Source organism: Mus musculus, chromosome 6 (assembly GCF_000001635.26).
Source record: "Mus musculus strain C57BL/6J chromosome 6, GRCm38.p6 C57BL/6J".
In the NCBI taxonomy this organism is placed as follows: domain Eukaryota; kingdom Metazoa; phylum Chordata; class Mammalia; order Rodentia; family Muridae; genus Mus; species Mus musculus.
The window spans coordinates 91,488,799-91,515,972 of NC_000072.6; the positions used below are offsets into that span (position 1 = coordinate 91,488,799).

Below are 27,174 nucleotides of genomic sequence, written 5' to 3' on the forward strand. Positions count from 1 at the left end.
GGCACGGCACCTCTTTGTTGTTTCCTTCCCATCTGAGGCACTGCCACGCTGTTCTCAAGCAGGCAAACTTTCCAAGCCTAACATGTCATTCCCATCATGCCTTCTCACAGCTGACACCTCCCAGAATAGGCTGCATCTCGAGGGACACCTCCATGCCTACCCAAAACCCCAGAAAGGAAATCCTGTTTGGGAAGCTTGTCGGGCTCTGGTGCAGAAAGTACAAGAGTGCAGTTTCCATGGTGACCCTAGTCTGTTTCTCTTCCAGTGTCCAACATGAGTCATACCCCAAGTGTTTTGTTTGTTTGCCTTGGTAAGAGTGACTCAACATTTTAAAGACTCAAAGATGAAGCAATATCAAATATGGCCACACATAAAACGCTTCCTTGGTGTGTGAGGAGTTCCCAGCCCCTGTGAAAACACCTGTGCTTTCTCACCAAACACTGAAATCTGTTAGCCGAACCTTCTTAGCTGGTTTAAGGCCTGAAAAATAAATTTGCAGCCAGGGGTTTTTAGGTAAATGCTTTATTTCCTGGAGGTCCTATAAAAGAACTCTTTCCTGAGAAGAGCATACAGCAGCTTAGAAAATGTATCATCAGTACAGAGTAAATGTATCCAGAATTGAATAAAATGTAACCAAAAACTAATCTTTTATGAACATTTTCATAATTCTGTTTTCTTTTCTCATTCTTGATTTTTAGCTCTTTGTTCTAGTCTTCTGTCAGTGTAAAATCCCAAAAGTGCCTTGACAAGAGGTGACCTGCGTTCTCTGACAAAAGAGCAGCAGGCAGTACTGGAAACCTGACTCAGGAAGGCAGGCCTGAAAAGCAAATGCCCTGGGTCTGAAGGAGAGGAAAGCAAGCGTTGTGAACGGCACTAAAGGAAGATTTGTCTCAGTGCTCCAGTACCCATAATTTCCCAGTGAGTTCTATTTAAAAACAGAAATAAAGGACAGATAAGGCATTGTGGTATACGCCTGTAATCTCAGCCCTCAGTATAAGTCAGGGCGATTTTGAATTTGAAGCCAGCTGGGGTAACAAATAAGACCCTCTAAAACAAACTCACATTTCTAAAGATACCAAAGTCCAGGGATCCGAAGGTATCTCCCAGGAAAGTGGTCCAAACAGCAGCTCACCAGCACCAGCCTATGGGGATCCGGCTGGGTTGGTGTCAGACTGATCTGCTGCACAGCTCCCATCTGGCCTGTAGTCCTCAGCCCATCTGCTTGCTGTCTGCCTTCTCTGGCTGGAGGACACTGGCTTCACAGCTTCTCAAACGGAAAGAGGTGGGAAGCCTCTGCCGCCCGCCTCTTCCGAGTCATCTTAGTGTACTCGGACTTCTGTTCTGGATCCTCTCGGTTCTGTGGCCAGGAGGCAGCCAGGACTCTGGCTGCTTCTGCTTGTGAACTGGTCCCTTCCTCTTCATCAGAAGAGAGTCCGCCTCCAGCAGCATGGGGAGCTGCTGCCTCGCTCTGGGGAAAGACAGTGGAGGGGCCACAGTTAATGGTTAGCTGCAGATAACTGACTATATAAGGGCCTGAAGAACCCAGTCTTGAGCCTGCCTGGGCCTCCTGGAAGGCAAGGGTGCATGTGGGTGGTACTTTGGGAGCCCAGGCTGCCTTGCTGGCCTTCTCCAGTCTAGGAGCTCGTCCAAGCAGGTACGTAAGTGAGAACTGCTGGTAGAAAGAAGATGCCCAGGCAGGCAGCTCAGTCAAGTTAAGGGGCAGACAGCTGCTGTTGTGCATGCCACCTTACTCTACACAAATGCATGGTATTTTCATCTGTTCAGTACTTATGACCAACCTTCAGCACTAAGGGGCCTAAGGCAGTACCCCTAGAGGCTGGCTGGGTTAGCTGGGGAGGGGTCCTGGATGGACAGTAAGACAGTAAATGGGTAGGCAAGAACAAGTGAGAATAAGCCAGATGAAGGGGTCCCTAACGGTATTCAAGGGAACACATGACTAAAATGTCTTTAGCAGACCAAGAGGCAACAGGAAGGGAAAAGAACATTCAGAGCATGGCCTGCTGGGTCTGACTTAGTACCCATCCCTCAACTGTTCTAAGTTCTGCCTATACAGGGATGAAAGCCCTCCCCCATACCCAGTACTGTGGATAGGTGCTACAGATATGTAGAGTGTGCAGGCTGAGAGCTGGTCACAGTACTGAGAGTCCTGGAAGCCAAGAGGTGCAGACACAAAAGGTCCAACACACTTGAACTGCTGACATGGAACTCAGTGTCAGTGTAACAGCTTAGGGTAACAGGACACAAGGCAGGCCAGGAGCAGCTAGCTGAGGTCAGCAGGCAGGCTTCCTGATATAAAGCCACCTAGAACGTGATGTCACACGTTAGTCTGGGCCAGCAGCTGAGTGGTAATCTTAGGAATCTGACCCCAGGTTTGTTTTGTCTACAAAGGCCCCATGCTGACCTTGGCCCCATAGCGGAGTTTCAGCCTCTCTCTGATGAGGAGTCCTCTGACCAGCAGCTTCCAGTTCCCCAGCGCCCGCTTTTCCTTTTTCTGCAGACAAAAGTAAAGGAAGGGAAGGTGAAGCAATGACATCATCAGAAAAATATTAAGGCGGAGCCTGATGCTCTGACACCTGGATCTGTGCAATTCAGGTTAGGACAGTCTCCCTGCCTGGGGAGACACTTAGTGGTTAAAGCGTTTGCTGCACAAGTCTGAGAGTTTGGGTCCCTAGAACTCACATAAATGCTGGGTGTGCATGGTAACCTGCCTGTAATTCCAGCCTCAGAGAGTGGAGACAGGATCCCAGAGCAAGCTGGCTAGCTATCAGTGAGCTAACCTTGGTTTTGTTGTTGTTGTTATTGTTGGTTTTGGTTTAGTTTTGGTTTTTCGAGACAGGGTTTCTCAGTTTAGCCCTGGCTGTCCTGGAACTCACTCTGTAGACCAGGCTGGCCTCGAACTCAGAAATCCACTTGCCTATGCCTCCCAAGTGCTGGGATTAAAGGCGTGCGCCACCACTGCCTGGCCTAACTCTGGGTTTGATTGAGAGACCCTGCCTCAGTGAATAAGGTGGGGGAATGACTGAGGAGTCCAGATATTAACCTTGGGCCTCCACATGCATGAGTGTCTCCCCTGTGTCCCATAAGCATGCATATACACACATACACACACACCATGTAAAAAAAGAAAAAAAGAGAGAAAGCCACCAGCAACAAAGTCTTTTTGTGATCATCACTGACGGGAAGGCAGCAATCAGGTCTAGAATCTGGCCCTTCCAAATCAGGGCCCACAGCCATACATGCAGGCAGGTAGGGGACAGGACAATGGACATGGAATGTGGGTAGGAGCTGTCTTACCCAGCATTCACCCCTAGGATCATGTTCTTCATCAAGCACCAGAAGAGCTAATATAAGGACCCGCCCACCTTCTTCCATGATGCAGGGAGTGTATGGGGCAAGGGACCCCAGCTGAAATTTGCTGCTCTCTTCCAAGGCCCTCGTTCATATAACTCACCTCCTTCTCCTTCTTTTCAATGATGGCCTGTTCATTCTCCCAAGCAGCCAGCAGCACGTCTCTGAATTCCTCACAGACAATGTAGCCATCAGTTCTGTGGGGACATTAATACAGATGAGCTCCCTGAGCTGGCCACCCACCCAGCCCCTCCTCCTCCCTTATTCAGAAGCCAATGGTCCTTTGTGAGTATTTGGGGCCCCGATGGACATTCCTGGTCAGCCAAAGATAGATGCTAGCCATGCAGGAGGCAGGCTTATGGGAGCCTGTACCTCTTCCTTCACAGGACCTGCCTGAGTGCTAGAGAACTCCCAACCCTAGTCCCCACTTCACCCAGGAGCACTCAGGAGCCAAGGGCACTGCCCATGCCTTGGTCCCCGGCCTGTGAGTTGCAAAAGGGGTCAGTGCTTCAGTTTAGTGGGACCAGGACACTCAGTGCTCTGAGTCTACTGCTCCTTGCAAGAAGCTAGGGCTGATCAGGGGATAAGACTGACTTTAAACCCACAGTCAAATCTAAAAAGTGTGTGCCACCAGCCTCAGCCTCCCCAACTGCCACCCAAGACCCCTCACGCACACTGGATGGCAATAGCCTCCATGGAAATCGAAGCCAGTGATGGCCTGCACGCAGTCGATGCCCAGCTTGCGTGCCACCCGGTTCAGGTTAGGCAGGGTCATCTGGACACAGCCGACGGGCATCATGCTGGGCAGGAAGAGGTACACGTTCCCAAACTCATTCCGAGGCACCTGTGGAGATTGGAATGCCAGAGTAGCTGGATGGGAGACAGGGCAGCCCACTCTGACCCCCACCCTCACTCCCACCTCCAGAGCTGCCCTTACCTTCCCATCGACAGCTATAGGAGGCTGATACTCTTCCGTCTGCCAGTGACCATAGAGGCCCAAGTCGTTGTGGTCATGCAGCTGGGGCTCCGAGAGCCGGGCTTTCCGGGCACGGTTAGAGAAGCCTTTCACCATCTGCTCCAGAGGAAACGGCCTGGTTATAAGAAATGCTTCCTGCTTGACGACTCAGCCCACGCCAGGCACTGAGTGCTGTCAATCTGACACAGGTGGGCCTGCACTAGCTAGCCCATGCAGGGAAATCCATGGTTGTCTCTCTCTCTGTGAGAGAGGTGAAGCAGACCTTTGCTCTGTAGCCCAGGCTGGTCTCTAGCCTGAGTCTGAGATCACAGCTGTGCCATCATGCCTGCCCTCCATGATTTGGATAACCACTCATCTCAATGAGCCCAAGAGGTGCAGCCCACGTGCTATTCTGTGCCCGAAGCCACAGCCCATGAAGGCTTTTTAAGTTCTGTCCTAAGTTCTGACTCCCATTACAGTGAGAAAGAGGCCTTAGAGATGAAGTGACTCACTTAAGGTACCATGGATTATTGCTAAGAAAAGGCAGGATGTAATCCTGGTAACTCCCCATGTCTCTGCAGAGTGGAGAATCGCTATCCACCCAGTGTCACCGGTGGAAAGCAGTGTCTGGCCCGCACCCACACTGCACAAATGTCTGGCAGCCAAGACCTAGGTTTTTCCTGAGTAGTGAAGGGGTGGAAGGAAAGTACCGGCAAGCAGAGGTTGCATCACAGACAGGGGTAGCATAGGCAATGGCTAAGGACTGGCGCCTGGGCTTGGGCACACAGGCTGCTCTGTGCAGGGGTCAGCTCAGCAAAGGCTGCTGGAAAAGGCTACATGTGGCCTCTCTCACCTTTGCCACTCTTTTCCTTTTAAAAACTTCTGGAAAATCACTCTTTAGATGAAGAGCCCACCAAAGGCTCTCAGGCTTGGCATGGTCCAAGCTACTGTCTACTCCTCTAGGCATAACCGTAGTTATCCCTGTGGGACTCAGCTGACTTCTGGTTCTGAGAGATTCCTAAGGTAGCTGTTTGCTCTGGTTAGGTTTTTATTATAACTTGACACAACCTAGAGTCACCTGGAAAGAGCGAGCCTCCACGTTAGAATTACCACCTGAGAGACTGATGTGAGAGGGCACAGCCTACTGTTCCTGAAACCATGCCAGGGCAGGTTTGTACCAAAGCTAGCTGGGCAAGCAAGCAAGCATAGTTCCTCCCTGGCTCCTGCCTTCAATCCCCTCGATGATGGACTGTGACATGAAGTGTAGGCCAAAGAACCCTTTCCTCCGCCAACGTGCTTCTGGTCTTGGTGTTTACCACAGCGCCAGAAACACACTAGGCCACTGTCCATCCATCCAGCAGTGCTCAGCGAAGTCACTGCGCATCTCTTTCATGCCATGACAGCAATCACGGACACATGGGGAAGTGGCAGTGCCTGCCGACAGAGCTCAGGCTGTGGGGGAGACGGAAGGAATGTGGGGTAGAATGAGCAGGCTACAGGGAAGCCGAGTGGGACAGGGAAATGTTGATCAGAACACGCTGGAGAGCAGGACATTTAGGGCCCCAGGAGGAGGAGACAGGTAGTACAGCATTAACCATGATCACGTGAGGCCACGGGCTGAAGTGATGGGCAGCTTGGGCCAAAGGAGGCTGTGACTGTTACTCTAGGAAGAGAAAGAGGCAGGAGGCAGGATGATGGAAATCAGAACAAAGGAGAACAAAGGAGAAATCGAGTCATTCAAGAAGTGTTACATGAGCAACCATGGATCTAGTCTGAACTGAGATACTGAAAGTCAAACACAGAATTACAAATAAAGACTAAATAAAATTCATTTATTGATTTATTAATAATTCCATTATAAGTATAATAATTTGTATAAATTATAAATTTATTGATAATTTTATTAATTTATGAAATGGCTATTAAAAGTTATAAATGTGTGACTCTTAACTATAACTCAACTGAACAGCACTAGGCTGGAGAAGGTCTAGGGCAGACCCAGCAGGCCTCTGGGTCCAACAGGCCACTCCATGCACTCAGGCCACTGCTGGCAGCACCACTTCTGAAACCTGCCACCCCTTCCCACCAGCTGAGGGCCCACCACCAGCTCCAGTTACAGCCCCACCAGGGCTCTACCTCCATCTGACATAGGAACGTAAGTGCATATAAGGGCCACTGTGCTCTGCTAGTGTGATTGAGCCAATGCCCAGAGAAACGTCTGGAACACCTTGCTGAGTTCATGTCTCTCACAGTCAACTAACCTAAAGATGTCAGAGTCAGAGGCAAGTGCTGAGATCAGGGCCTTGGAGTCCTGCTGAGCCTAGGATGGCACTAACGCAAAGCCTCCTGGCAAGACATAGCCTGTTCAAATTCTAGCCTTCTCATTTGTAATGCTGACATTATGGTACTGGTTCCTAGGGTCCCTGAAATGCAACAGCAAATGCTTGGTGTAGCCGGGCGTGGTGGCGCACGCCTTTAATCCCAGCACTCGGGAGGCAGAGGCAGGTGGATTTCTGAGTTCGAGGCCAGCCTGGTCTACAAAGTGAGTTCCAGGACAGCCAGGGCTAAATTGAGAAACCCTGTCTCGAAAAACCAAAAAGAAAAAAAAAAGAAAAGAAAATGCTTGGTGAACTGTTGTGCAGGGCAACCAGGCTAGTAGGCTTCTCTATGAAGCAGGGCTTGAACCTCAGAATAACCCAGCAACCCAGCTCTAAGCTGCTGGCCTTTGAGCTTATAGCACGAGTCTCCAGGCTACTTTCTGGCTTACAGTTCTTATTTGGAAAACTTGTTTCCTATACATACCTTATTAATAAATACTTTAAAGCTTATCTCCTCAAACCCTGCTCGAGGCAAAGAACGGGCTATTTCCTCTATCTGGACAGGCACCAGCAGCGCTTCCTCACTACCTCTCCTCCCAGCTCTTGCTGCCAGCAAGATCTCTCTCTCTGCAGCATCTCACTGTTACCTTATAGGGCACTTCTCCAAGCCGCACCACTCTTGCTTGCTTCAGCCATGTGTCCCTGGAGTGCAAGGTATGCACGCAATCCCTAAGGGAAGACAAAGGGAAGACTCAGTGCACACTGTAGGGATGCAGGACCTCTGGTCTTAGCTAAGCCTGTATACAGATGTTAATTCTCCTCCCAGGCTTCACATCACAACTGGAGCAGGCTCTGCTCCTTACCCTTCCTGCACCACAGTGCAGATGGCCTCACCTTTGGACTCCCTGTGCCCATGTGACCCTCACCCATTTATACACCAGCAACAAATGCTTCAGGCCTGTAATGAGGGGCAGAGCTGCTCTTGTTTCACTGTCTCTGAGCTCAGAGCTATACCACAAGCCTACAATTCTTTCAGGAAAGCTCAACACTCTCTGGCCAGGCCCTCTTCAGCAGACATGCCCAGCCCCTCTTCAGCTAGCACCTCTAACCTGTTTGAGGGTAGGCGCAAGCAGGGGCATCAGTTTATGACATCAGGAACCTGCTCCACAGCCTGTGCTCCATTCATTTGCGCTCTATGGCTGTTTCTCAAACCTGCAGCCCAGTACAGCTTCCACAGCACAGCCTGGGGCCTCAACAGAATCCCAGTAGGCCACACCAGTCCCCTTACGCCTTCTGAGCCCCAGCAGCTCATCCCCTCTATCTCACAGGTAGCACTGCTCTGTGAGGACAGAGGCTCCACCCTGCACTGGAGCCATGTCAAAGGACTTCCGACAGGAGCAGGCAAGGCAGCAGGCAGAGAGGCTGATGGGTAGGCAACTCCTAAGAAAGAGTCAGGAAGTGCACACGGCACTCAGAACGAATGCCGACTTCACTCTCTTCAGAATGGCCATGGCCAGCATCTTCTGTGTGGACATGGAGGGACTGGTACCATTGTGCGCTGCTGAAGGGAAGGTGAATGGTGTGGCCACTGAGGACAGTTCAGCCACACCCTCCCCAAGCCCCCCAATTTTCTGCAGTATGCCAAGCATGGACTCAACTAACACACAAGGCAACATCGCTCCCAACAGCCAAAAGTGGGGGCTGGAGCATGCACTACCCGAGTAAACAAACCGCGGCCTCTCAGGCAGGCAACAGAGTTTTAAGGAAGGAGAGGCTGGCAGGATGACTCAAAGGTAAAAGTAAAGGACTGGTGTGACTCCCCAACATGGCTCGAGCAGGACCTGCTCCCTAACAGAGGACTCACCCTCAGGCTGGGTTCCTATGTTTCTCTTCTGTGTTTTCCATTTTTTAAAGCAGCCCTATGCTTTGGTCCTTACACGTCAATATCTTTCAAATTCCCTTCATTTGCTTTCTACTACTACTGCTCAAAAATCTCTGCTTCTATGTTTTCTCTCCTCAGCTCTAAATCCTATTCATCTTTCTTCAGTTTTAACTTTGCAAATACTGTGTATTTGGCTTTTATTTACAGTACTTTTTTGGTGACTTCTTTTGCCTGAAGTACACAGACACACTTATTGTTGTGTGTCAACCACCAGTCTCCACTTCACAACTTGTTTATTATGGCAGGGCATGGCACGCCCGTGAGTGGGTCCTGACTCCCGTTCTCTGCTTTGGTGTACATTAGATTCGAGGAACACTTCTACAGCCTTGTATTTTAACAGTCCTGTATTTATTTACATCATTTTCCCCACAGCTTTTTGCTCTTGGTCTTTTAGTACACGTTTGACTGTGCGCTCTCATCTCTTCTTCACAGTATACACATACCACAGCTTGCCCCCAAGGATACTGTTAACCGCCAAACCTATGGTGAAGTGCACCAGCATGGAAGCCACCTGTCTCCAATCCTTCAACATCCCAAGCCTTAGCAGACTGAGCCCACTCTACTAAAGGTCTTCATGGGAGAGAATACCAATTGTTCTACTGTAAGGTACCAGGCCACCAGGAAGACAAGGAGGATGCCTCATGCACCTGGAATAGACTGCTTCTCCACGACAATACCCGAGCACCGCAGCTGTCTCAGGGTAGATAGCCTGGAATTTCAAGAGGTGGCGCTTCAGGGCATACAGAGGGTGGTTCTTGTATGTGCTGATGGAGGTGGGCAAAGGCTGGTCCAGGTGCTTCGCCTGAAACTGCAAAGGCCAAACACAGTGGTGAGCATGCTTCTGACAAGGAAGGGGTTATGAATAGACCGCTAGATATGAGCCTGTTCTGACAACAGACAGCGGAGCCCAGACCCATCAGCAACTTGGTGACACCGCCAGTCACTGTGGCCATGAGGTGCAGCGAGGAAAGCCAGGAAGTACTAGTAACTGTGATGTGCACCTACATCAGAAAGGCACCTGTCTCCAATCTTCAACATCCTAAGCCGTAACAATTAACAGACCGAGCCCACTCTACTCAAGATCTTCATGGGAGAGAATACCAACTTTCCCACTGTAAGGCCTAACCTCATGGCAATGCCATCTGATAGTAAAAGCGGGCTTGACGGGCTTAAGCAACCACCCTACAGCTTTCCTGAAATTCACACAAGTCTTGTACTTCAGTAAGAACTTTGGGTTATCAGTTATCCGTAGTAAATCCCACTGCTTTGAGGCAAATCCTGCTTCCCAACCTGACTTAATTTCCTCTTGGCATCTGAAACACCAAGAGGCTCCTACAGACTGGCACCATTGTGTTGGTTGGTTTTTGTTGTTGTTGTTGTTGTTGTTTTTTCCAACTTGACACAAACCTAGACATATCTAGGAAGGGAGATCTCAACTGAGGCACTGCCTCCATCAGACAGGCCTATGGACAATGTCTGTGGGGCATTTTCTTGATTGTTGATTGATGTAGGAGGCCCAGCCCACTGTAGGGCAATGCCACCCCTTAGCAGGTGATCCCGGAAGGTATAAAGGTAGCTGAATGTGAATGTGGAGACCAAGTCCATAAGCATCTTTCCTCCATGTTCCTGTCTCCGCTCCTGCTTGAGTTCCCGCCCTCAAGGATGGACTGTGATGGGGATGTGTAAGCCAAATGTTTGTGTGATAATTAAACGCAATCAAATAAATAGAAAAGTATGTCTTCCTATGGCTTATATAAATATATTCAGAAATACAGAGTTAAGCCACACTAAAATCTCTACATACTGCTGGGCACAGTCATGAGCAGAAAAGGATAGAGTCTGATTCCTGCCCGACATTGAGTCTGTGCAGCCAGTGTCTTACCTCCTGGTCTTCCTTCTTCTCCCTCTCCGTAAGTAGGCTCCGATAGGGTCTCAAGGTCTCAGCCCACCACTCAGCATCAACCCGGCACTTGCGGGTTGCGGTCATCCAGGCTGGGTCATACCTCTGAGTAACATCTCGGACCCAGCCATCACTGTCAATGCCTACAACATAGGTCATGGGTTTGGTGGCATATTTGTAACAGGCCACAGGCTGGCCCACCACACCATGTACACAGTCCACACACACCCACTTTGCCTGTGGCTCACAGTACACCTCCAGCCACTGGTCTACACCAGCAGGTTTCCTATCTGCCATCTCTTCAGCACCACTGGAAACCTTCTTGCCTCTCTTACAGCCTGAAGAGCTTGAAGACGCCTCCGGAAAGCTTGACGGCTCACACTGGCTTCCGCGTTGGGTCTTGGAAGCACTCTTAGACCCAGCCTTTGTCCTCTGAGGAGCTGAGGCCCTCTTCTGCTTGCGAGGGCCAGGCTCACAATCCTCATCAGAGGAATGCTGGCCCTCCCCACTGGACGGTTCAAAGTCAGAGCCGCTGCCTGCCCCATCGCTCTCACTCTCCTCTTTGTATGACACCTTGGCAGCCACACGCCGCTTCCGGGCATGTGGACGGCCCTGGACTTTCTGCTCGGCCTCCTCTCCCTCGCTGCAAGAGGGCTTCCTCCGCTGCCTGCTGCCCGCAGTGCCTGTGCCTCTCTTCCCCCTGGCGGTTGCTTTGCCTCTGCCCTCAGACAAGGTTTCTTCTTCTTTGATTCTCCTGCTGGTCGTAGGTTTGTTGTGGCTTTCTGGACTGTTACTAGAGAGTTCTGAAGAACCTCCAGGACCCTCTACAGATGTCTCCTTGGAAGATTTCCTCCCCTGAAACAGTAAGAAATGTTGGCACACCTGAGTATGGTGCTATGTGCCTGTAACTCTACTTGGGAGGAAGAGGCGGGCTGATCAGGAGTTCAAGGTCATCCTGAACTAGAGAGTCTGAGGCAAGAATCTGGGCTACATGAGACTTTCTCTCAAAAAACAGAGTGGAGAAGAGGGAGGGAGAGATATACTAATTTTGCTGCTCTCTGTCTTCTTTGTTCCATGAGGACAGCCGTGGCTAAACAATGATCATCAACCTCCATTATTGCCAGGCGTGGGATGACGATGCCCCAGTGAGGCACAGTAAGCTCCTTCCTCACATACACAAACCCATCAGTCCTCCCCACAGTGGTCAGAGGATGGGTGACCATCTACCTGGTTCATAGGCTAGAAACAATAGCTGGGAGCCAGCCCTCGCTCAGGTGGCTCTGTGTACACCGAGCTCAGGGTGCTAGACATCTACCTGTGTGTCCGTCTCCTCTAATACAGAGGATGTGCAAGCAGGCACAAAGGGGCTCAGGCTGCATGAATATCTACTCTTAAAAATATGACCCTGATCGGCTGGCAAGGTAGTTCAGTGGGTAAAGGCACCTGCTGCCAAGCCTGACAATGGGAGTTCAGTCCCTGGGACTCACACTGTGGAAGACAAGAGCTACCTTTCTGCTTCTGATCTCCACAAGTGCCACGATACACACTCAAATGTAAGGTAAATATAATAAAACATGATAGATTTCCTTACTCTTCTCTAGTGGCAATTCCATCCCTCTAGATGCCCCAAGGACCTCACCTTTGTCACAGCTGACTTCAGTGGAATGGGCTGCAGAGACAAGACCAGCCGGGTGAGCAGCTGCAGAGCCCGAAGAATCAGAAGAAATATCTACAATACGGTGATAAGAGAAAACATATTTAACTGAACAGTGTGAGGAAGCTAATCCAATGGGATGGGCGAGCATGAAAACCACCCCAGGAGAGGACACCAGCCCTCGGGAGACTGTTGTAAGTGATGCTGCAGAGACTTAGCTCACAGGACAGGATCCTAAGAAGGACTACACATAATGTAATGTAATGTAATGTAATACAAACTACTGGCACACTTGACAGCACCGGTCACACAGTCTCTTCCTGCTTATATACCTTCTCATTGCCCTGTAGACAAGTGTCATATGTGCAATTAAAAGAACATAAAATGACCAATGAATGACTGACTGCAATTAAAATGTACAAGAAGTGTGGATAAAGTATACTGTGGGGCACACTGGGACACACTATAGCTTCCATGACAAGATGTTTTTTTTTTTTTCTTTTGCAGGGAAGGTTGCAAGGGTGGAGGGCAGGTAAAAAGGGATGAGGAGACGAGTGGGATGGGATACATGTTGGGAAATTCACAAAGAATCAATAAAAAGTTAAATAAAGCAAACAAACAAACAAACAAACACATCATATAACACAGCAGTCACGTGGTACTGGCACACACCCCCAATCTCAGCACCCAGGAGGTTGAGGCAGAAGTGATGATTTTGGGCCATCTTGAGATCCATATGTAAAAGACCCTGTCTGAAAAGGGGGCTGAAGGAAGCAGCTCAGTGGTAGAGCATGCTTACCACACTCAAGTCCCTGGCTCTGACCCCTGGCAGCTCCCTGAAAAACTGTGCTGATCACCAAAGATGCAACAATCTGAAGTAAACAAAGGCACTCGACAGTTGAGTGCAGCGTGGTGCCCTGGACAGGCAGAGGCAGGGCGGGCACGGCGGAGGAAGGGCTTTACAACTCTGTGCAGGAAAAGCCACGAGTGTTCAGTGCTTAGTGAGCTCCTCTGTAGGAGCTTGGAAGATGACAATATTGAGGGTGATACAAAAGACAGAGGCCTGACTGGTGAGATTTTAGAGGGAAGTTTAAAGACTCTATCAGGGCTATTCGTTATTTTGAATTAAGATCCTGTGGTTCTGGTTAGCTGGGACTGAAGAATCAGCTGTGATTAACAAGATAGCAGAACTACTAACATGAAACATTTGTTTTGCTGGGACAATGGTGCTGGTTATCGGAAGCTAAGAAATTGGCAATGATTGAGAAGAGACCAGCATCACCGAGGTAAAATCTAGACATGTTTCCTCAGGGTGAGTACACACAAGCTGTGTTTCTTTGAGAGATGGTCAAGGTTGTACCTCACACCGGCAGCCGAACTTGGTAATGAAAAGTCACCCAATTGGTACTGGTTTTGAAGGGGTCACAGAGAGCAGCTGAGTCTTGGCACTATGAGAGGCCAGGAGAGGCATTGGTGAAGGTGCAGCCTCCGTCACATTTTAAAGGGCCAGGACTGAAGAGGTCATGCAAAGACCTTGAGGCTGGGCACCACAAAGAGAGCCTTTGAGAGGCTATTGGTGAAAGTGCAGCCCAGTTGCAGTAGAGAGCCCCAGCACTGAAGAGATGCCAGTACCATGGGATAACCATCAAGAACAGCAGGAGAGGTGAGGTGGAGCCAGTCAGAGCCCCAACGATAAACTGTGTGTGCGGCAGAGGGCAGAACTGGAGAAGGGACTCAAGCCTGTTGGAAGAGCCGGTAAGATAAAGAGTGATCCCAGGTAACTGGACACTGAGTCACTTACACTGCTGCGGTTTGGTTTCGCTTGATTCAGATTGTGACTGTGCCCTGGGTCTTTCCTCTTTTTTTTTTTTTTTTAAGATTTATTTCTATTTTATATGTAAGTACACTGTAGCTGTCTTCAGACACACCAGAAGAGGGTGTCAGATCTCACTACAGATGGTTGTGAGCCACCATGTGGTTGCTGGGATTTGAACTCAGGATCCTCGGAAGAGCAGTCAGTGCTCTTAACCACTGAGCTACCTCTCCAGCCCCCGGTTCTTTCCTCTTGAAGAAGGTATTTAACTTAATTTTGACTTTTATAGGAGCCCACAGCCAAAAGACTTTAAACTTCTAAAAGAGATTTTTGGATTTTTTTAGAGATGTTGGGGATTTTAATGTATTTGACTTTGTGAAAGACTGTTGGACTTTAACGTTACTTATGTTTTTAATGAGAGATCTTGGGGGTGAATAAGAATGGTGTGGCTTAATAATGATGTGTTCGTGTGTCAAGTTGACAAGGGGTCAGTTGTGTGGCTAGTCTTATGTCCATTTGACACAAACTAGAGTTATCTGAAACGAGAGAACTTCAACTGAGAAAATACCTCCATAAGGTTTGGCTGTAAGCTTGGTGTTCTCTTGGGACTCTAACAGTGGAAGCTGAGCTGTCTCTGACTCTTTTGCCTGCTTTTGGGACCCTTTTCAACCTACAGGGTTGCCTTATCCAGCCTTGATAAAAGGGTTTTGTGCCTCGTCTTACTGTAACTTAAGCCATGTTTGGCTGATAAGCCTAGGAGGCCTGCCCTTTTCTGAAGAGAAACAGAGAAAGAGGAAGGGGAAACAGTGTTCAAGATATAATATATGAATTTTTTTAAAAGTTATCTTAAAAAAGAAAGAGATGGCTATAAGGCATTTTCTTAATTAGTGACTAATGGGGAAGGGTCCAGCCCATTATGGGTGGTGCCATGCCTGGGCTAACCATCCTAGGTTCTATGAGGAGGCTGAGCAAATCATAAGGAGCAAGCCAGTAAGCAGCACCCCTCCATAGCCTCTGCATCAGTTCCTGCCTCCAGGTTCCTACCCATTTTGAGCTTCTATCCTGACTTCCATAATGATGAACAGCAATATGAAAGCATAAGCCAAATAAACTGTTTCCTCCCCAACTTGCTTTTTAGTCATAGAGTTTTGTCACAGCAGCAGAAATCCTGACTAAGACAACATGCACCTTCCAGGACGACATGGTATTTTGTTCCCATTAACAAGCAGTGTCACCAGTGGAAGCACTTACATGGACCAACTCTTCATTATCCCTCGCAGAGTAAATGGCAATCCTCCTTTCCAAGGTGGTCTGCAGGTCGTCCTGCTCGCTGGCTGAAAGGTCAGCGTTGACAGTGAAGGTTCCGATGAACCTGGGGAGAGACCAGGTACTCCTCTATACAGCAGTCAAAGCGAAGGAGAAGTTCTAGTCTTTTACAGCCAAGCAAACCAACAGGAAGTGACTCTTAAACTTGCCTGCCTGCACTGGCTCTTCTCAGCCCAGCTAGCTAGTGCTCACCATCACTGACCCAACTCAGCTGGCACATCCTTGGGCACACTTTCCACTGTCACCCGAGAGGAGCACCCTGTTTTCTGCACTTTTCTACCCCAGAACTCCTCACACTAGCCTGAGTATGCGGTGCATATGGGACTCGAGCCAGCCAAGGCTCTCTTTTAAGCATAGGGTCATCCTGGTGTGTCCCTTGCCTCAATGTCATGCCCCTTCCTGATGCCAACTGACCACTTCAGGAGAGGTCTATAGAACTGACCTGAACCAGCCCAATCCTGTAACCCAGTACTCGAGTACAGTAGATGGCCTTACCACTTTACCAGGTTTGAAAGGTAGTAGGCATCCCTATCTTGAAGTGGCACCTTGGTAAAGCGAATTGGAATGATGGAGAGGCCAATGGCCAGCAGATCTGGCTGTCGGCAGATGCTATTTCGATAGAAGCCACTGGCCAGCAGGCACAGCAGGTGAACCTGTAGAGAATAGAGGGAGAGCTGAGGATAGCAGGGGTCCTGCTGCCCAGTTCAGATGGTCTGTGGACAGAGAACACTGGCTGTGCTTCTACACATAGCAGTGCAAAGTGCGAAGGAATATGTCATCAGCCATATTCCAAGGCTTTGTGTCCCGCTCTCTTCTCTCCATGTACTCCCTCCCTCAAAGAATCCACTAGTTCAAATGAGAACGTTTCCTCTCCCGGCCTCCCCTTTACAAACTGCAGGATTTTCAGGAAGCATCACATCCCCTGGGTAGGCTGTAGTGAGCTGGGCAGGGGAGGGGAGGGGAAACACAGGCTGCTCAGGGCACCAGCTGGAGGCCAAGCATGAGCCTCCCTGACTGCTCTCCTCTCAACCTGCTCATCTGAACCCACCCTGCTCTGCTGGGCACCCCACTTTAACTCCTGCCCTGTCCTCTACCCTTTAACCTACTGAGACAACAGAAAGGCTATCCACTCTCTCTCATCTCCACACAATGCTTTCCCCCTCCTTCCTGCCACTCATCTGGCTTCTCGACACCCAGGTGAAAGGAGCCCCACTTGGGCACTGCCTGTAAGCCCAGTCGTGAGGATGGCACCTAACGTCATGCAGACCTGCCTGTCCCATCTGGCCCTGCTCTTCGTGATCCTACCAGCCTTCACCTTGTGCATGTTCTCCTGTACTTCTTTATTGAAACGCTTCATCATCCTCCGCAGGTATGTCTCAAACTCCATCTTTATCTTCTCACTGAAACACACAGTGAGAGACCCAAGATTGAATTGGGAATCCGTAACTCCTCACCATGACATGGGGATCACTTCCCTGGGTTCCTACACAAGGCTGTGCTAACTCAGCCAAATCAACAAGCAACCACCATTTGCTCCTTCTCTGTGGGGAGAAGAGTGATGTCTGAGTGAAATGTGTGTTGTTGACACAGGCATGGCCATGCCAAGGGTCCCATAGCCTCAGACTCATGGGAAAATGGCAAAGCCTCCCCTTGCCCATGAGGCTCAAAGAAATGGGAAAGGCTTCACTTTCCTCTTGGGTTCAAGTATGGATGTTAATAGTGTACGTAAAAAAATGTCGACCATAGCTCTGCACCATGTTTACAGCCTCAGGAATGCTCCCCTCCAGAGACTGCTCCTACTGAGATGACCTAAACCTGTTCTCTTCACCCAGCTGTACACCATAGACCCTTCCTCCTCGTTTATCTCTGTGTAATAGCCCTGCCTCCCTGATCACCTCTATGTAGTAAACACTCCAGTCTGGAGGGTTGAGGTTTCTCTGTCCACATGGCTGTCTTTTGCTCATTCCCTCTTGCCCTAGTCTGGTCCATCTCTGCAGCTATGACGGATGTAGCACTTCTCATCTGCAAACCTGCTCACAGGTCTCTGTGCAGCCCCTAGATGCAGCAGCTCCCATCTGTAATCTGCTCTTGGGCAATACATCCTCCAACCCCTCCCAGCATGCTGTGCCTCACCCACAGGCCTCAAACTCCCTTGCTTCAGAATCTTAACCACTGACTTCCTCCTCAAACCGTCACACAGACGCTAAATTAAAGAAGACATTTACATGACTGTTCTGCAAAATCTTTCACCCTGGCCCATCAACCTACAGGAAAACCTTGCACTTCCTAAAACACACAATGTCTCCCATTGAAGTGACCTCCTTAGCGAGCTTCGCTGCTCCATTTTCCTAGGCCATCAGGAGACTACAGTGGAGCAGGGTGGGTGCTCCTTCCACAGTGGGCATATCTCAAGCCTTGTAGATTCGTGGTAGGGAAAGCATAAGTGCTGTGTCAGCCAGCGGGAATTCAGGTCTTGGGTCCTCCACTCACTGGCTAGGTGACTCCTGGACTGTCACACATGCTCTCTGAGCCTCTCATTTATACTCCTGCTCTAGGGTCAGGTAGTCAGAGATAAACAGGTGCTCAGTTTGTGTCATGCACCTCTATCTCCCACCCAGCAGGGACATCCAGGTGTCTCCATCAGTTCCACTGCAGACCCACGCTCTCCCCTGTGGCTCCAGACCAGGCTGACATGCAAAGGCTTTCTCCGTGTGTCTGCTGCCTATTTTCAGGTCAGGGGCCCAGAAGCAGAGCCCAGCCTACCTTCTTTCCCGTTCTTTCGCCTGCTGTGGTGTTTCAATTTCAATCTCCACCGCCTTCACAGGCATGTCAGACGGTGAGGTGGCAGAATTTTCTCCCATGTCCAGCACAGGTTCAGTAAGCTCTATCAACGGTAATTTTAAAGGTGGTTAGTAATAATTGGGGCTGGAAATTTGCCTCAGTGGCTTAGAGCCCTGACTACAGAGGGCCTGGGTTCAATTCCCAGCACTCACAAGGTGACTCACAGCTATTAACTCTAGTCCCAGAGGACTCAACACCCTCTTCTGGCCTCCATGGGTACCAGGCACATGGTACAGACATATATGCAGGCAAAACACTTATACACCTAAGTTAAAGTTAACAATAATGAGGTAATATATAGGACAAAATCAGGGTTCTGCTGGGGAAACAAGATCAGGAGTAGACAAGGAAGCCCTGAGACTCCTGATTGTTTATCTGATAAAACCAGATATTCTAAAAAGCAAGAGGCCAGGACTTTTCAAAGCAGGCATTGCTCTACAAAGAGGAAAAAAGACAGTGCCTGCTCTGGTAGCACACATCTGTGATCCCAGCACTCAGCAGTGAGACCAGAGGCCCTACATCCCAGGGCAGCCTGGGCTACATAGCAAGTTCAATAATAGAGGCCTCATCTTAAAAAAAACAAACAAACCACGGCCTGGAGGCCGGCAAGACTATACACAACCTGAGGTCCTGACTTTGGGGCTGGATCCCACAAGGTGACAGAAAAGAACTCTTGAGAGTTGTCCTCTGATCAACACCATACACAGACACAGACACATACATAAAACTCATAAACTTTCACACATATGTACATAAAACACACACACACTTTAAAAACCAAACCAAAAAAGCAAGGCATAGGAGTCGTAGTTCTGTGGCAGAGCACCCTCCTAGCATTCCTAAGGCACCATAAGGAATTAATAAAGGTAGTACATGGTGGGGGCTTTAGATTAAAAGACATGTACAAACTCATAACAACCATGGGACCTGGGTTAGAAAGAGAAAAAGAAAGCAAGCGAGATATAAAGACTTTTTTTTTAACAACTGAGGGTTGTTTTTCATGTTTGGGGTGTGATGAGGTTGCTTTGTCAGATAAGACACCACTACCTTCTTAGTAAAGGCTTGCTCAAATATTCAAAAGCCAAGCTTTGGGACTACATAGAGAAAGAAACATTCAATATAAAGGACCAGGTATCAGACTACTCTCATTTCTTGGTAGATTTGAACCTTGTCAAATAAAAGGCTGGGGGAAAGCATGCCCCACAGAAGGAATCATTAGTACCACTCTCAGGGTGTGGACCTGAGGCTCAGGCCTACAGCATTTACAGACTTCCTCCCCAAATCCTGCAGCCTGACTAGGCACAACTCACAGCTGCATGCGATTTGCAGAATGCTGCCTGTGAAAAAACCTGCCTCAGGCAAGCAAACAGCTATGTGGGGCGGCACTGGGCTGAAGTTAGGACTCCACAGCCCCTCTGGATGCACTCTTCCTCGGTATTGCTTCTATCAAGTCCCTACTGTAACTTATCTCAAGATGGTCTTTGTTACAAAGAAACAACAAAGATTGCAACATGTGACTTAGCTCCAAACAGCAAACTCAGAACCAATGTTTAGAAAACAAGAGAACTTCACCTTCCACCTCCTCCCAGTCATCCTCACTGTCATCTTCATCAGTGCCTTGGTCCACCACCTTGCTTTTTGGGTGTTTCTTTGCCTTCTTGCAGTCAGCTGGTGAGTCCCTGTATATGGATCAAAGACACAGAAGGCTCACATACATATCCTAGTGTCACACTCAGGCTAAGCAAACCTCCAGGAGTCCTTCTCCTATTGACTGTTTATTGCAACCACATCCATGAAAATGACGGACAGCTGGCTCGCAAAAGTCTCAAGACGTGAAGTGGGAAGAGCTCCAGTGTAAGGTTACCCTGGCAACTAAGCTTGCTTAGTTTGTTTCTCAAAACAAACCCAGAACCTATTAACTCACAATCCATGTGAAAAGCAAAAAACAAAAAAATCAAAAACAAAGCAAAAACACAAACAAAACAAAACTGCTGTGCCTTGAAAAGGTGAGGGCAAAATTAAAGCAATCACATGATCCCAGAAGTCTTGGACTGCTGAGGTAACTAGGTACACTAGCACGGAGCTGGAGGCCAGGGAGGGGAAAAAAAAGCTCACACCAGCAGAGCCGGAGTTGCCAGAGACCCAACTCAGAGAATGCTTTTCTCCCATAAGAAAATGTAGCCCAAGGACACTGAAGCTGCCACACCTCAAACATGGCAAGTCAGGTGTGATCGCACAAGAACCTGTAAGCAGGTCCAGGCTGGGCAGCTGCTGATAGGGAAACCCATGCAGACAAGTAGCTCGACAGACAGTGAGGTGTGAGGTAAACAGCTGCCAGGACCCTGACATGTGTCTGCAGAGTCATATATAAACCCCAAATCCTGTTGACAGTTCTGGGTTACTTTGGCCTTTGTAAATGTTCGGATACTTGGTATCTAGAGGAAACAGCCAAGATTTTTAGCACAGACATTTTAGGACCATCTCAGTCCTGAGCTCCAATAAAGCTCAAAAAAGACCTCCACTTTTGTTTTTGTTTGCTACTTGCAACCAGGAGGCATAGGAGCCACGGTGGAGAGTCCAGCCGCTTCCCCTGGCCCACTACTGCCCTCTGCTGGACTGCCCTCCCATCATCAATGGCAAGTTCGGCTTCCTCTATTCACCTACCCTCCAGCTTGCTTAGGTTGGGTAGTTCACTGTCTCTCATCCTGAAATAAGGATATCCAGCTGCCATTAAGGCAAACTACAGGCCCACCCTAGATGAACGCGAACGAAGGCCCTGTGAACATGAATGAAGCTCACAGTTGTAGCTGAGGCCCAAGAAGTGTGAGCACCCTAGAGGGTGGCAAAACCTGAGTAGCTTGCACTGTCATAGAGAACTATCATCCAGGTGGACATAGCACACTCTGCTGCAGCAGAAGCAGCAGCAGCAGGAAACAGGAGCAAAAAAAAAAAATCCAAGAATCTGTCAAAAACAAAAACAAAACGAAACAAACAAACAAACAAAAAAAAAACAGAGCCACTGGCTTCAGACACAGTACGAGAGGGGAAGAAAATACTCCAGATGGAAGGAAGAGGGGGGCTGAAGGTGGGGTTCAGTGCTCGGTGCTCACTCACAATGCAGGAAGCCTTTGGTTTGATCCACTAAACTATAAGAAAACAAAAACATAAAACTAAGTAGGGCAGCAGGGGACAAGAATGTGCCCAGTGAACGCTCAAAATCCAACGGAGCATGAGTTGCCAGTTCCAATTTCCAGATGGCAGAAGTCTCTCCTGCCTCTCTGCTAAGTGTCTGTGAAGTTGAAACAACACCAGACCAAGAATCGGGAACCCTGAATTTGACGGCCGAGTGTGCTTCTAGCTAGCTGTGAAACCATGAATAAATGACTATATGTGAGCTGCCATTGAACTCATCAGAAACTGAGGCCTCCAGCTCCTGCTGGCCTGGCTCTGTCTGGCAAGGCTTAACAACCTCCCCCTCCCCCATCCCCTTAGAGAGCAAGGAGTCACTTCGTCTCTGGGCTCCGGGCCTGAGCGTCTCACCGGAAGTCATCCCCGTCGCTGAGTGCTTCCTCCTTCAGAACCTTGAGATTCTTGGATTTAGCAGTGGCTTTGGCCACTTTCTTTTTTGCTGCACCATTTGTGGGGTCCCCTGGATCACTGCAGCCCCTCTTCCTCTTTCCTTGAGAGACTTTCGGGAAAGAGCTCTTCCTTCGGGGTTTCTGCTTCTCATCTTCAAAGTCATCTGGGTGACAACACAGGGCAAGATGTGAAGGGCGGGTGGGAAGGTGGAGGCGGTGTGACTTATGGGCAAGGGTCAGGAAAAGGCTCATAGTCTCCTCACAACCAGGGCTCTGTCACCCGTCTGTCACCTGCTCACCAGCCTGTGCCTAGGCAGCACCCAGTGCTCAGCCTTTCACACGGAGCCTTCGCCATGGTCACAATGAAAACTACAGATCAAACGCAAAACCTTGATCTGCAGAGTAGGGAAGCACCGCCATCATGCTACACCCCCAGATCACTCCCCTTTCTTGCTGTACGTCTAAAACTGAAACCACCCTGTGACTAAAACTCTAAATTCCAACCTTAAAGGAAATGCCTGAATCCACTCATCCGCACCTTGCCCACCACCCACCTGCCAAGGCCTATCAGAATCTACTACTCTCAGGTGAGATGCTTCCGGGTCACAAACCTCTTTGCACTTTATTCCTACTACTGTGTTTCTGCCATATTTTACACCAAACTCTGCTCAAAGCACGCTGCTGATCTAACCTAGATCGTGCCCGTTAAGTCAACAGCCTCGGCAGGCTCCAGAGTCGGGAGAGGGCTGTGGATGTTTCTCAGCTGCTTGGCCTCAATTCCAGTGCTCAGATACCAAAAGGTTTTCGACTTTTGAAACATCTGCATCAACTTTACAGGTGCAAATTATCAACGAATCCAAGGAGAAACTCCGCTTCCCATAACCCTGCCACAGTTGACTTTGGGAAGATAGATGAGCTTTAAGACTCCAAAGAGGTATGGGTGATGGTGGCATGTCTTTAGTCCCAGCACTAGGGAAGCAGAGGCAGGTGGGTCACTGCAGATTCGAGGCCAGTCCAGTCTGTAGACTTGTAAGAGAGAGTTTCAAACAGCTAGGGCTACACAGAGAAGCCCTGTCCTGAAAACAGGGTGGGGGTTGGCGAAGACTCCAAAAGGGAGTGCTGAATTATTAAATCAACCCATTTCTATCGTTCACTGTTTGTCTTGCTGACTGTTTGGGTACGTATTTATCTTCTCAGAAAATATAGTTTTGTTTGTGGGGGAGGCAAAGACTCTTTGGTTAGATTTAAATGAAACAGTAATTTAATTAAACTAAAATTCACATGAGACAAACATTTGTTTTTATGCTAGATAAAACACTAATTCTTGTTTTGTTTTCTTTCTTTTTTTTTTTTTTTAATTTCAAAGACAGGGTCTAGAACTTGTGGTGATTCTCCTGCCTCAGCAATTTCCAGGTTTTAAACATTTAGATACAATGGCAAACAAAACACTGAGAAAATAGTGTCCTAAGCAGTAGCAAATTTGTCATTTGAAAGGCACAGAGTTTGGTTCTGTGTTTGAAAAGGTGGAGGATGTAACGGAAAAGAATTACATTATACTTATTATCCTTAGGGTTTCTACTGCTGCGACAAAACACTATGACCAAAGCAACTTGGGGAGGAAAGGGTTTGTTTGCCTTATATTTCCACAGCATTGTTCACCACTCAAGGAACCTGGAGGCAGGAACCTGAAGGCAGGAACCTGGAGGCAGGAGCTGATGCAAAAGCCATGGAGGGGTGCTGTTTACAGGGTTGCTCCCCATGTTTTGCTCAGTCCTGTAGATGTCAGGACCACTAGCCCAGGGATAACCCCACCCATAATTCTGGGCCCTCCCACATCTATCACTAATTACGAAAATGACTTATAAGTCTGCCTACGACTGGATCTTATGCAGACACTTAATTGAGTTTCCCTCCTCTCCCATGACTTTAGCTTGTGTCAATTTGATATAAAACTATCCGGCACACTTAAAGTATCAAAACTCTGAATACCCAGGGGAGCCTGGTGGTATTCACCTGTGAGTCAAGCACTAGGAGAGTGAGGAAAAATGATTCCCAAAAGTTATAGGCCAGCCTGGGCTACAAAGCAAAGATTCTGTCTCAAAAAAATAAACTACGCCAAGCCAAACCAAACAACCCTGAATAGCCTGCTATGAAATGATTAAATCACCCTATGACATATAACATTGTGTTGTTATTAATGCAGAGTCTTCCTGTGTAGCCCTGACTGGCCTGGCACTCACTATGGAGACCAGGCTGTCCGTGAATTCATAGAGATCCACCTGCCTCTGCCTTCTCAGTGCTGGGATTAAGGGTGCACCTCCATGCCTGATTTAATTAAATCATTATTAAAATAAAGAATCATGACATGATATGAACATGAAGTGTTGTTTTTGCTGAGTATGGAATACACAGCAAGGAAATCGACCATCATTCTGCAGCAGTAATCACTAGAAGACAGAAACAGGTGGCTTTTCAGTATTCTTTGCTGTGTTTATTTTCTGCAGGACACAACGGGGGAAGGAAGCCTCTCAAACAATATCCAGATAAGTTTCCAAACCTGAGAGCTATCTAACATACCTAACCAGTCTCCTTGAACTCAATGTCACTTCAACAGTTCCAGAATTACCACTGTGGCTTGGTCATTCAGCTACTGAGACTTAAGGGCAAGCACCTTCTCCCAAGACCCTTAGGATGAATTCAAATTCCTTAGCATGATCTCCAGGCTGAGGTCCTTGCCCTTCGGTCACCTCAAGTCCCAGCACTCACCTCTTCATTCTGAGTCTAGCCACGAGTCTTTCAGCATCCTGTTTTCTCTGCATAGGAATACTTACCTACCCCAACCCCATGCCACCGAACTCCTTATGAAGAGCTCAAAATTAACATAGTAACTGGTTATAATACCCGGTACTGACAGCTTCTTCCTCATACTGGTGGCAGTCTGATTAGAGCAACCAGATTTACTCCCCACCATGTGAATTTGCTTTTCATTCTCTCTTTTTAAAATCTTGTCATGTTCACCTGACTTGCCTTCCCCAAGAATCTCAGCATCCTACCAGCAGGAACTCTGCCTGCTTCATTTACTAGTATATTCCCAGGACTTTGGGCAGTGGCTGGGAATCCCTGAATAAATAATAGAGAAACTAATAAATTTCCCAATGAAGATAATACAGAGGGGGGTAAAAAATGAAGAGGAGCCGCCCACTCAGCAGCAAGGTGAGTATGATGTTCTTTGTTGCCAGCCAAGGACAAAAAGTGCCAAGCCTCATCTTCCTTTGCATGCACAGGGGTGCTCTTCAAATCCGCTGTGTAGAAGCTACCTAACCTCCTAGCAGACACTCAAGAAGCAATGAGCCAGTGAATAAGCTGAAGCTTCTTAAGCATGGAGTAAGCCCGCTCCTCTGAAGCTTAGCAAATATCAGCATCTCCTAGTGGACAGTGAAGCTATGACCTCTATGTAATCAGATTCCAGGGCAGTGGGCGGCACAGGGTGGGTGGGGTGAGGGTCACTGAACTAGTCCCGCTTTCTACCTAGTTACTTTAAAAGGTCTAGTTCTCCCTTCTCTCGCAGCATGCATTTTACACCTGAGCACTTGCTGCCTCTTCAAGAGAACCCAGGTTCAATTCCCAGCACCCACACTGCAGCTCCCAAATCCAGTTCTGGGGGACCCAACACCTCATCTAGCCTCTGCAGGCACAACTCACACATGGTGCACTGACATGCATGCAGGCAAACACCCATACCCATAAAATAAAAGATAATAAAGTAGAATTTTTTTTCAGGGAAAGAAAAAAAAAGAGGAAGAACAAAACAGGATATTGAGGGAAATGAGACTTGGTTTTATGAAGGTTACATTTTTTTCCTCAGACAATCAGATAAGAAGATCACTGAAGAATAAGAGGTTGACAGGGCAGTAACTGGGATTCTGTGGTAGTTGGTTCCCAGGAATGACTACTTTATGATGATCATGGAGTGAGTGTCTTAGACCTGAAGCAGAGAAGAAATTAGCCCCATCAAATATCCATGATGAACATTCTAAGCCAAAGAAACACCAAAGGCCAGCCTCCAGATAAATATACAGCATATCTAAAGAGCAGAAAGCAGGTCACTAAAGAACCAGGCATCTGCAATCCCTGTGATCAGGAGGATTAGACCGGAAGTCAGACTTCTAGACCAGCCAGCTGTTTAAATAAACAGGAAAAAAAAAAATCAAAATAAGAATATCTGAAACGGAAAGATCCAGATTTCTAGGCCAGCCTGCTGTTTAAAATAAACAGGAAAAAATCAAAACAAGAATATTTGGAAAGGAGACAGAATTGTGACAGCCTCTAAATCCTGTAGGAAACCAGCTAAGTGAGGAAGATGCTATACTTGCAGAGCGCAAGTCTGAGGGGGTTTTAGATAAGAAGACAGAGGCATGAGGTTTTGTTGTTCTACATCCGTTTGGCTGCTAGATGATGACCTGAGGCAGACAGATGAGAGGAAGCCAGAAAAGAAGCAACGTGAAGTTCACTTACTCAATTGTGGACAGGATCTCCAGCTATAAAATTAAAGAGAATTAGGTACAGATTTCATTGGTTCCGAAGCTGACTGGACTTGCTGCCGAACTGGCAGTTAAGAAAAGGTGTGATTTATTGAAATGGAACAACTGGAGGATGGATTTGTTTAAGAGGGAAGATGGAAGTTTTGCTTTGTTCAAGATCTAGGTAAGAAGCGCATTCTAGCCAGGGCGCAGTGGCAGACACGGGTTAATCCTAGCTCTAGGGAGGCAGAGACAGGTGGATCTCTTGAGTTTGAGGCCAACCCGGTCTACAAAGTAAGATCCAGAACAGCCAGGGCTACACAGAGAAACCTTGTCCGGAAAAACAAAGCAACAACAACAAAGCACATCCTAAACTCTGGAGTTACACTGGATGGCAGTCGGGAATTTGGAGAGAGATCTCGCACGCACTAGAGTCTCCCTCCGTCTTGGTTTTGGGGTCTCCTTGAGACACCTGGTAACTGCGAAGCTTTCTGCTGCTCAGCCTTCAACACTTGCTTAGAGGCTGAACTTGGCTCTAATGGTTAACAGAGGGGTTTAAGGCTGATAGCAGAGGCCCTCGGGGACGCCGCGCACCCGGCCGTGGAGACCTTGCCACAGGCGCAGATCCGCTCCGCCGCCCGCACCAGCCTCAGCCACCACTGCCTGGCATGTTGCAGACTCGGCCTCTCACCCGCAACGCTCTCCTCGTGCCGGGCTACTTTGTTGTCCTCGGTTTTCTGGCCCCGCTTCCGCCGCCTTCCGTCTGCGGTGCGCTTTGGGGCCATGCTAGCCAGAGGCGTTCCTCGGGACTACCGCGCAGGACGCCGCAGGTCTCCGCGTGCCCGCCCCGCCCGGAGGCGGGCCACGCCTGGCCGCGCCCCCAGCCCAGGGTAGGACCACGCCCTCGAAGGAAGCCCCGCCCCCATGCAAACTACGAGGGCGCGAAGGGACAAAAATA

General features: G+C 48.6%; 1 protein-coding gene and 1 long non-coding RNA gene across 2 annotated transcripts; one reads left to right on the forward strand and one right to left on the reverse strand.

Annotated features, from left to right (window-relative positions):
* Positions 1-506: 506 nt before the first annotated feature.
* Xpc (xeroderma pigmentosum, complementation group C) lies at positions 507-27,090 on the reverse strand. The gene is made up of 16 exons (NM_009531.2): positions 26,908-27,090; positions 21,659-21,860; positions 19,691-19,797; positions 18,041-18,161; positions 16,593-16,677; positions 15,773-15,930; positions 15,203-15,323; positions 12,124-12,213; positions 10,467-11,339; positions 9,232-9,392; positions 7,290-7,371; positions 4,307-4,441; positions 4,044-4,213; positions 3,473-3,566; positions 2,423-2,512; positions 507-1,468 (listed from the first exon to the last, which is right to left on the reverse strand). The coding sequence occupies exons 1-16, from the start codon at positions 26,999-27,001 to the stop codon at positions 1,259-1,261; spliced, it is 2,793 nt and encodes a 930-aa protein (NP_033557.2). The 5' UTR covers positions 27,002-27,090; the 3' UTR covers positions 507-1,258.
* On the forward strand, positions 1,432-10,329 carry Gm52912. Its single transcript, XR_003956468.1, has 2 exons — positions 1,432-1,654; positions 9,017-10,329. It is a non-coding gene; the product is annotated as a predicted gene, 52912 (long non-coding RNA).
* Positions 27,091-27,174: the final 84 nt, after the last annotated feature.